This window comes from Phyllobates terribilis, unplaced genomic scaffold, assembly GCF_046119375.1.
Source record: "Phyllobates terribilis strain yellow unplaced genomic scaffold, ASM4611937v1 Scaffold_5260__1_contigs__length_52992, whole genome shotgun sequence".
Taxonomy (NCBI): domain Eukaryota; kingdom Metazoa; phylum Chordata; class Amphibia; order Anura; family Dendrobatidae; genus Phyllobates; species Phyllobates terribilis.
The window spans coordinates 37,735-48,827 of record NW_027368008.1 but is presented as its reverse complement, the minus strand read 5'-3'; the positions used below and the strand labels follow the sequence as shown (position 1 = coordinate 48,827).

Genomic DNA, 11,093 nt, shown 5'->3' with positions numbered 1-11,093 from the left:
AAATTGTTTCCAACAAAAAACGTTACTTCAAGAAAATAAATCAATAAGAAATTACACAATAAATTCCAATGCAGAAATCAACCAATACAAATCAAGAAATATATTTTATGCAGCAAGCTTTACAGAACAAATACACAAACAATAGAAAACTACCTTCACATACGAGACAAGAGTATCACGTTATTATACATTACGTTTCAGATCGACATTTATTATATTTCCCCCCTTTTTAAATATAATCCTTATCTTAGTATATAGATCGAAGTAGAATAAAATATTTATATTTATACAACAGTTGGCGTTGTCTTTCCGTAGCAGAAGTTTCTCAATTCTCTCTTCATTTATCACAATCCCCTGTCAAACCCTAGTTATTTTCCCTCTCAGTTACAATCTCTCAGTCACTCATCCATTCCATTTCTGCTCGATCTGTGAAGATGGATCCGAGTCCGAAATCATACCCGGTTGTGAACTTCGTGCTATCGCGTCTAACCTCACTCAGATCCAAATCCGACTCACCGGAATCCGGATTCGACATCGAGCAACCACCGCCACCTTCGGAATCTGATGAAGCTCCCTTTGTCGACCCGCTGGTGGAGCAGATGCCGTATTTGAAGGACCCGAAGGTGATAGCTGAGATGTCCAAGGTGGTGACGGAGATCTCGCAGACTCGGTCTGTACTCGAGGCGCTCGGCGATCGTCCCGATCATGAGACTGTTGATAAGGCGAAGGAGAAGATGGCGGAGATCGACTCGAAGCTTGCTCTTCAGCTCGAGGAGATGGCTCTGCGACAGAGGCCGTCGGAAGTGAGTTTAGACGATTGGGAGTCGCATCTTGCGGATAAGAAGGAGGAGAGGAGGGAAGCAGCGGAGAAGGAGAAGGCGTTGTATAGATCGATTATACAGTTGGAGGATATGCACTTGGAGTATGCGAAGCTGTTGAAGGATGCGGAGAAGAGGTTGATGAAGATTTATGAAGTTGCGGCGTCTAGAGCTGTGGATAGGGCGGGAAAGGGAGTGGTGGAGGATGAAGACGGCGTGGATGAGGGGCCGAGCGAGGAGGTGAATGATGATGTTGTTGGTATTCTGCGGAAGAATGCATCCGGTGGGGATGTAAACCGTGTGGATTTGTCAGGCAAGAGGTTGAGGTTCTTGCCTGAAGCGTTTGGGAAGATTCGGGGTCTTGTTGTGCTCAATCTATCGAATAATCAGCTACAGGTTCGATTCTTTGACTTTCTATTTTGGCTTTTGTAGTTTATGATTATGATCTGTTTCTATTTCTGGCAATAGATTGGGATGTTCTTGATTCGAATTATTGCTGTTCTAGCCTGGTTTGCTAAGGCAAGATTTAGGATAGATTGAATCATGAAAGTGCTTCGAGGATTCAGAAAGTGAATTTTTATATTGCAATCATTTTGATCTGCTCTCTCATGGATGAGCCTCTTTTCTAAATTGTGCAATCATCTATCATGTTGTTCAGGAAGATATGTTTCCATGCATCTATTGGTGCTCAAGTTCATCTTGATTCTTAAGTGAGCTCATTGACATAAATACAGTGATCTGAAAACCTTCTGTTTGGAAGCTGTAGTTAGTTTAGATATCAGCTCAAATCCTTTTGTTGCTTGCCAATATTTATAAAACCTATTGCATCACACACTGCACCTCTCTTTTCTAGTAATTCTACTATTATTCAGACTGTGATGCTGTTATCATTATTTGATCTAGGTTTTTCTTTTCTTCTGCCTTTTTTTTTTGTCTGGGGAAGAATATGATACATGTATAACTATTAGGTGAAGTCTTCAAGATGTTTATCTGAGTTTATGTTTTTTGTGGCTTGACTTCAATTTTTGACGTGTCTTCATCTACTTCTATTTTAGTCAATTAGTTATGACTTGATTATTATTATTTAATGAAGCCATATTAGTGCTCTCCTATAACACCAATCAGGCACTAATCTTGCATTTGGTATTGTTTAAAGCCTGCAACTGTGAATAATTCAGCATGCATTGTTTTTCTTCTTTGTTTCTGAGACTAAAGAAATATGGTTTCTGTTACATTTTGAATCACCTTCTGTTTGCTGTTATCATTATCTGATTTAGTTTCTTCTTTTCTTCTGCCTTTTTTTTGTCTGGGGAAGAATATTATACACTTTAAACTGTTAGGTGAGGTCTTCAAGATGTTTATCTGCATTTCTTAAATTACATATGTTAAAGTTTATTTTTTGTGGGTTGACTTCAATTTTTGGCATGGCTTCATCTGCTTCTATTTTAGTCAATTAGTTCTGACTTGATTATTATTATTCAATGAAGCCATATTAGTGCTTTCCTTTAAAACCAGTCAGGCACTAATCTTGCATTTGGTATTTTTTAAAGCCTGCAACTGTGGATAATGAATAATTCAGCATGCATCTCTTGTTTTTCTTCTTTGTTTTTGAGATTATAATAATGATTTCTGTTATAACCTTCTTTTTTCCGGTGCATTGAACACTTCATTAACAAACATCTATTATATAATTTATATTTTTGCATGGTCATTATACTATGAAAGTTTATCAGTCTATTGATTTCCAGAATATACTATATCTTTTTAATGTGATTTGATTAACTGTTCTTCTCTAAAATCAATGTATAAATTCATGTTCTAGGGGTTTTGTTTCAGGAACAAGATTCCTTTGAACTGAGTTGAGTTGGCGAGAGTCTCAAAATTATGTGATATGATTATCTTGATGTCTAATTGTCATAATTGATATCCATAGTCCTTAACTCTTGTATTTCTGTGCAATTCTATGAGTCAATCTTCCAAGTTTCTTTAACTTGTGATGTCTGTTGACCGATCAGGCAATACCAGATTCTGTTGCTGGCTTAGAAAGCCTCGAGGAGCTAAATATTTCTTCCAATCTCTTGGAATCATTGCCAGATTCCATTGGATTATTAACCAACTTGAAGATTCTCAATGTCTCTGGGAACAAACTAAACGCCCTGCCTGATAGCATTTGTTACTGCAGGTAAACTTTACATTAGAAAGCATTAAGAGCACTCACAATGGTGATTTCTTGACTTGATTTCTTGTATCTTTTTATTTTTATTTTCTCTCTTCCAGATAAGCTAAGAATTATCTTAACAATTTAATCACAACCCAGAATTTTCATTAGGATTTTTCTGTGGTCCCCTTTATGCTTTTTACTCGACTAAGTGAGAAAAAGATAAATTCGCCCAGCCCAAGAATTGATTAAAGAATTCTTATGACTTTTCTTTTTGATTAATTGGTCAAGAATTTCTAAATCTTCAAGAATTCTTATGGGATGTGTAGTAGAAGTTGTTTTAGTTCTTGTGCGAGGTTCTTCTTCGAGAACTGAACACGTTCCACACAAATTTCTCTTACACATCCCCTCAAAATACAATTCTTTTATCTCTTTTTTCTTCTTTTTTTAAAAGGAAGAATTTTTAGAGATTACCATTGGAAAGAAATTATTAGTTTTAAATGATTATTTTGAAAAAGTGGTTTTAACTTCTTGAACACAACTTTTACGATCAGTGTAGTTGAAAACTGCTGCAACAATCCTAGTACAACAGTTTAGGTTCACACAAAAAGTACTCTAGGTTCACATATAAGATAGTAAAGTTTACAGTTAAAGTCTGTTCGCATTTCACACAGTAAGGCGAAACTTATACCAAAATAACAAAATGCCCTCGTATCTTTCTAGATAGTAAAGTTCACAGTTAAAGTTTGTTCGCAGTTCACAGTTAAAAGTACTCTAGGTTTTAACTTCTTGATTTTTAAGCTAAAAAAAGTTGTAAAAAATGCTACATCAACGGAACGATCAGTGTAGTTGAAACTGCTGCAACAATCCTAGTACAACAGTTTAGGTTCACAGTTAAAGTCTGTTCGCATTTCAAACTGTAAGGCGAAACTTCTACCAAAATAACAAAAACGCCCTCGTATCTTTCTAGGTCCTTGGAGGAACTAGATGCGAGTTTCAACAACCTCGCGTACTTACCAACAAACATCGGCACCGAAATGATTCTCCTCAAAAGACTCTCCGTCCAATACAACAAACTCCCGGGCCTACCCACATCAATCGGAGGCATGAAATCCCTCCAACAACTCGACATCCATTTCAACGAACTCCGAGGCCTCCCAACCACGATCGGAAGCCTAACAAACCTCGAATCCCTAAATCTCAGTGGCAACTTCAGCGATCTACAAGAACTCCCCGAAACACTCGGCGAGCTAATCAACCTAAAAGAACTTGACATAAGCAACAACCAAATCCACCAGCTCCCTGACTCTTTCGGTAGACTGGAGAACCTAACCAAGCTCAACTTGGAACAGAACCCTATCGAGCTACCCCCGCCCGAGATTCTGAGCCAGGGAGTCGAAGCTATCAAGGATTTCATGGCGCAGAGGTGGGTGGAGCTGTTGGTTGAAGAGGAAGCGAAAAGCGTGCAGAGTGTGAAGGAGGAGAGTGAGAGTAGGTGGAGTTTGAGTGGGGTTGCGCGGAGTACGTCGTGGTTGAAGGAGAAGGTTTCTTCTGTTTCGGCTTATTTGGGTGCTTCGGTGAATGGGTATAGAGATCCATGGCTCAATCAGCAGCTGTAGAATTCATTGGTGGTGCAGTTTGATGTACTTGTAAGCTGAAGTGGTGGCGTAAGCGAACACGAATAAATTTGCATGTGTTGTGACGTTTTTTTTTTAGCTACTTGTATTGGTGGTCGTTGTCATAATCTCTCACATGTAGTGTTGTAACTCTTTTTTAAGATTTGTGTTCTTTTTTTGTGTGGTTAGTGATTCTTTTTATGAAACTTGTAAGGGAAAACGATGTCAGTTTGATTTGTGCACTTGTGAATAGTCCAAGTTTCAATTTCATATCAATGGGTTCGAAGAGAGCTTAGTTGATGAATAATTGAATGATTGTAGCAGATATGAGATTTGTGGTTAGGGTTGTTCATTCGGTTAAAATCGAACTGAACCAAACTGAACCGAACCGAACCGAAAGCCGAACTAGGAAAAAATGCCAACCGAAAACCGAAACGAACTAAACTAGTTCGGTTCGGTTTCGGTTCGGTTTTCGGTTTAATCGAATAAACCGAATAAAGTTTTATGGTTTTGTTTTTGTAATTATTAAAAACCGGATAAACCAAATGAACTGAATAATAAATTTAAATATAGCTTTAATCTTCTTAAAAATTCTAAATTAAACATAACTTGTGTGCATATTAAACCGAATAAATGGGGAAAAAAAAACTGCTCAAAAGCTTGGCGAGTCTGAGAGGTGAGGGAGGGATTTTAGATTTAGGTTTTACATTTAGAATTTTAGCTAATTTAGGGATTTTTAGGCATTTAGAAATTATAGGTTCGGTTTTCGGTTTTAACCGAACCCGAACCGGACCGAAAACCGAACTTCAAAAATATACAAACCGAAAACCGAACCGAATTACCATAGGTTCGGTTTCGGTTTATTCGGTTCGGTTCGGATTCGGTTAAAACCATACTTTGAACAACCCTATTTGTGGTAGATATTCTAATGATGAATTATTCACCTTATTTACCTCCTAATCGTATGAGGATTAATTCAAATTTTATCTCCCCATGTTTGCCTATAAATAGAAGCATTTTCTAGTGTAAATGATACACCAAAATAAGAGCAAGAATACTCATCTAAAGTTCTTGATCTTTCCCTTTCTCTTTCACAGTTAAAAGTTATTTTGGTTGTCCTTTAAGTAATATTAAGACACCTTGTCTTAATAATCTAAAGTCTTAGATTAAGACATTTTGTCTTACTCGTTTCATAACACGTTATTAGCACGAAGAATCTCTAACCACCGCTTACCAAAAACCATCAAGGTATAAAATTCTACTTCCTTTATTACATACTCATAATTATACAAGAGTTATTACAAAATCGATTTGAGAAGTATGCTCTGTAGTTGCCCAAAACTCGGGATCTTCTACATCAGAAATTCGATTTTCTTCTTCGATCTAGAACGATTTTTACCAAAAATAGAAACATATTATTAGATCTAAACAAAATACAAACAAGATATTAGATTTACTTACCTCGTCTGACTTCTCATTTCAAGATCTCTTCAAGTACTTTTCTTGATTTCAAAATGGAGCTTTCCAAATCGAAAGGATGATAATTAAAACAGTAATCATGATAAGAACAAGGTAAATGAAAAGCTCGGTTAAAAACCGATCATTACTAGCTCTTAAATGACGATTAATCTTGTCGGAATCCATGGAAATGGTTAAAGGAAAAATGGAAGAAGAGATTGATAATGGAGGTGTGGAGGAAGAAGATAAGAACGCGTGAAAAAGAGGGAGAAGGGGGGCGTAATTATAAAGGATAAAAAGAGAAAATAACCGGTATTAAAGTTTCCCGCCATAAGTATACTTACATAATTTTTCCTTACATTATCCTTATACTGTATGACCCCTGTTTAAATTTATACTTTTGACTCTATGACAATCATTTTCATTAAATGATATGATACACCTATATTGACATGATCACTCACCTTTTTAGATATTCATGTATATCGCTTCACACATGATATATAATCCATATATGCATAATAATGAATATCTAATTAACTCATATTTACAACTTTATTTGTAGAACTTTTTAAATGACAAGTATTACAAAGAGAGAATTTGAGATTCTCGACTTATCGGGTCATAAATATCTCGAGTGGAAGGTAGATTCCCTCATTCTCCTTAAGGCAAATGGCCTTGAACAAACAATTAATGAAAATGCCAATACAACACCACAAGAGAAAGCAAAGGCTATTGTATTCCTCCGCCACCATATACATGAAAGCCTTAAAACTGAGTATTTATTTGTTGATGATTCCAAAGTATTGTGGGAAAATCTAAATGAACGTTATGGCCATACAAAGGAGGTCCCCCTCCCAGAAGCACAATACGATTGGAGCAACTTAAGGTTCCAGGACTATAAGTCCATATCAGATTATAATAATGCTCTATTCAGGATCACATCCCAACTTAAGTTATGTGGTCAAGAAGTAACTGAGTCACAAATGTTGGAGAGGACGTTCTCCACCATGCATGCCCCAGGTGTTGTGTTACAACAACAATATAGGGAGAGGAAATTCACAAAATACTCAGACTTGCTGAAAGTATTATTGGTTGCTGAAAAGAACAGTGAAATATTAATGAGAAATCATAATATGAGGCCCACTGGCTCCACAACGCTTTCTGAAGCAAAAATTGTAGACAATGGATTGCCTGAAGGAAACGCCAACCAATAGAAGGCACAACGTAATTATGGCCGCCGACGCGGAGGCCGTGGAGGTTTCCTTGGAGGTTTTCGTGGCCGAGGAGGTCGTGGCAGCTATGGCAGAGGTCGTGACCAAGGATACAACAAAGGTCATGGCAACAACCATGCTACGAAGGCACAAAGGGGGATGGAAAGCCAAAGGTCGAGACGGGTCAAGCAGGACCCTCCCAGAGATCCACTTGTTATAGATGTGGCATGAATGATCATTGGTCAAGACTATGTCGTACAACCCCACACTTAGTGAGGTTGTACCAAACTGAGAAGGGAAAAGATAAGGCACCTGAGACAAATTACACTGAGAATGAGAATATTGAAAATATTAACATGCCAAATATGGATACCCCTATATTCTTTAACCAAGAAGGAGGTACCAATTTGTCTCTGAACCTTGACGATGATAATGAATACCTCTTTTAAGGATTGAACTAGTCTTGAACGTCAATGCCACGTCTCACAATGTATAATATTGTATAATATGCTTTCCTTTTTTCTTTGTTATCGCATAAAATCATGTATAATATAACTATATGTGTAATATTTTTCTTTAAGTACTTGTATAATATGACTATCCTTGTGTAATATATATGAAGTTTTTTTAACATTTTACGTATCACTTTTTTTTTATATAGTGAACATGGAACCACCTAAAATGAAACTTGATGGGAAGGAGAAATGTCTTCTAGATAGTGCAACAACTCACACCAATCTAAGAAACAAAGATTATTTTACACACCTAAGAGCCTATGAAGGCAATGTCACTACAACCTCGGGAGTGTCTAAGCTCATCGAAGGCTTCGGAAGAGCAATCGTTCTACTTCCATGCGGAACAACATTAGTAATAAATGATGCATTGTACTCAAGTAAATCTCACAAAAATTTACTGAGTTTTAAAGACGTGCATCAAAATGGGTTTAATGTGGAAACCACAAATGAAAATGGAAAAGAATATTTATGCATCATAAGCCATGAATCTAGCCTCAAAAGGATCCTTGAAAGAATGTCAAGCCAAACATTCGGGTTATACTATACGTATATTCATCCACTTGTGGTCAATGCAGTAATAAGACAAAAGTCAAATGATAAAGTTTCGTTTACATTATGGAATGAACGCTTGGGTCACCTAGGGATGATAATGATGCACAAAATCACAAAGAATTCATTTGGACATCCACTGAACAATATCAGGCTTCTATCACCAAATGAACTCAACTGCACTGCATGCTCACTTGGAAAGTCTATTATAAGACCCTCCACAAGTAAAATAGCAAATGAGATGCCTGCATTTTTTGAAAGAATCCAAGGGGACATATTTGGACCAATAGCTCCACCTTGCGGGCCATTTTGATATTTTATGGTGCTAATTGATGCATCTACACGTTGGTCTCATGTTAGCCTATTGTCCACTCGAAATAATGCATTTGCTAAACTCCTTGCTCAAATAATCCGATTGAGAGCACATTTTCTGGATTACACAATCAAGAAAATCCTATTTGATAATACCGGAGAATTCACTTCCCAAATCTTCAATGATTTTTGCATGTCAATTGGGATTGATGTGGAAGATCCCGTGGCTCATGTTCACACACAGAATGGTCTTGCAAAATCCTTAATAAAGAGATTACAATTAATTGCTAGACCATTATTTATGAGGTCTAAACTTCCCTCATCAGCATGGGGACGTGCTATATTACATGCTGCAACATTTATCCGATTAAGACCAAGTGCGAACCATGAGCAATCTCCATTACAATTAGTATTTGGAAAGGAACCAGACATCTCACATCTCAAAGTATTTGTATGTGTTGTATATGTCCTCATTGCTCCACCACAACGCACCAAGATGGGACGACAAGGAAGATTGAGAATATATGTTGGTTTTGAATCACCATCGATTATAAAATATCTTGAACCTATAACGTGTGATTTATTCACATCAAGATTAGTTGATTGTCATTTTGATGAAAGAACTTTGCCAAACTTAGGGGGAGAAAAGAAAATGATTGATCCAAATACAAAAGAGATCACGTGGAATGCAATAGCATTGTCTCACCTTGATCCAAGAACAAAAATGTGTGAGCAAGAGGTACAAAATATTATTCATCTGCAAAATGTTGCAAATCAGCTACCCGATGCATTCATAGATACCAAGAAAGTGACAGCAGAAAATGCTCCAGCAAGGATTGAAATACCCATTGGACAGCCTGAAGCGTCCATAAAAAATGAGTCCACGATGCGTCGAAAGCGTGGAAGACTTCTAGGTTCAAAGAATTTGAAACCAAGAAAATCAAAGGACTCTTTGGGTATGATAGGAGATCCACAATGACTACTAAGAAAGATAATGAAGGCAGCGAAATTGAAAATGAAAATGTCTCACAAGAAAATAACATTTTGAACAACGATCAAAATATCGATAATTATGAAATTTCCATTAATTATACTTACACAAGTATACAATGGAATAGAAAAGATGTCATTATTGATAACATATTTGCCTACTCAATAGCTATAGATGTTGTGTTGGGGGATGAGGACGCTTAGCCAAAATCAGTTGGCGAATGTTGTCAAAGAAAAGATTGGTCAAAATGGAAAGAAGCCATCCAGGCAGAATTAAGATCCCTAGAAAGGCGAGAAGTTTTTGGATCTGTAGTCCATACACCAAATGGTGTAAAACCAGTAGGATACAAATGGGTTTTCATAAGAAAGCGAATTGAGAAGGATGAAATCGTCAGATATAAGGCAAGGCTTGTAGCCCAAGATTTCTCCCAAATTTCCGGAGTTGATTATGACGAAACATACTCTCCAGTGGTTGATGCAACCATATTAAGGTTCCTCATCGGCATGACTGTATTTGAGAAATTACATATGCGTCTTATGGATGTCGTAACCGCATACTTATATGGGTCACTTGATACAGACATCTATATGAGAGTTCCAGATGGAATAAGACTATCCGAGTCTAACAACTCTAAGCCTCGAGGGTTATTCGATATAAAGCTAAGGAGGTCATTGTACGGATTAAAATAATCTGGAAGGTTATAGTACAACCGCCTTAGTGAATACCTCATGAAAGAAGGGTATAAGAATGATGCCACATTCACGTGTGTTTTTGTCAAAAGATCCAAAAATGGGTTCGCAATCATCGCTTTCTATGTTGACGATTTAAACATCGTGGGAACTCCTCATGAACTCAAAGAAACTGCAAAATATTTGATGAAAGAATTCGAGATGAAAGATCTTGGACAAACTAAGCTCTGTATTGGTTTACATTTGAACATCTAGATGGAGGAATTTTTGTCCATCAATCTAATTATACTGAAAAAATCATGAGAAGATTTAATATGGATAAGGCACATCCTTTGATTTCACCCATGGATGTTCGATCCCTTAGTGTTGATAAGGACCAGTTTCGCCCTCGAGAAGAGGACGAAGAAGTCCTCAGTCCTGAAGTACCACATCTTAGTTCAATTGGTGCTTTAATGTATTTAACTAACAATACAAGACCAGATATTACTTTCACAGTGAATTTTTTGTCCAGGTTTAGTTCCACTCCTACAAGGAAGCATTGGAATGGGATCAAACACATATTTCACTATCTTCAGGGAACACATGATCTGGGACTGTTCTACCGTGCTCAAAGAGATGCCACGTTGGTCGGATATGTAGATGTAGGATACTTATCTGACCCACGTAAAGCCAAGTCACAAAATGGTTATGTGTTCACATATGGAGGCACATCCATATCATGGAGATCAAATAAGCAAACGGTGACTGCAACATCATCAAATCAAGCGAGTTGA

General features: G+C 37.1%; 2 protein-coding genes across 2 annotated transcripts; both read left to right on the top strand.

Annotated features, from left to right (window-relative positions):
- The first annotated feature begins 434 nt into the window (after window positions 1-434).
- On the top strand, window positions 435-4,595 carry LOC141249950 (uncharacterized). Its single transcript, XM_073669833.1, has 3 exons — window positions 435-1,214; window positions 2,834-3,000; window positions 3,947-4,595. The coding sequence occupies exons 1-3, from the start codon at window positions 435-437 to the stop codon at window positions 4,593-4,595; spliced, it is 1,596 nt and encodes a 531-aa protein (XP_073525934.1).
- A 6,039-nt stretch (window positions 4,596-10,634) lies between these two features.
- On the top strand, window positions 10,635-11,093 carry LOC141249953 (uncharacterized). Its single transcript, XM_073669836.1, has one exon. The coding sequence runs from the start codon at window positions 10,635-10,637 to the stop codon at window positions 11,091-11,093; it is 459 nt and encodes a 152-aa protein (XP_073525937.1).

Coding starts and splice junctions, on each gene's coding strand:
- LOC141249953 (XM_073669836.1), top strand. CDS start 10,635: ATGGATAAGGCACATCCTTTGATTTCACCCATGGATGTTCGATCCCTT.
- LOC141249950 (XM_073669833.1), top strand. CDS start 435: ATGGATCCGAGTCCGAAATCATACCCGGTTGTGAACTTCGTGCTATCG. Junction 1,215..2,833: donor TATCGAATAATCAGCTACAG/GTTCGATTCTTT, acceptor TTGACCGATCAG/GCAATACCAGATTCTGTTGC. Junction 3,001..3,946: donor GATAGCATTTGTTACTGCAG/GTAAACTTTACA, acceptor GTATCTTTCTAG/GTCCTTGGAGGAACTAGATG.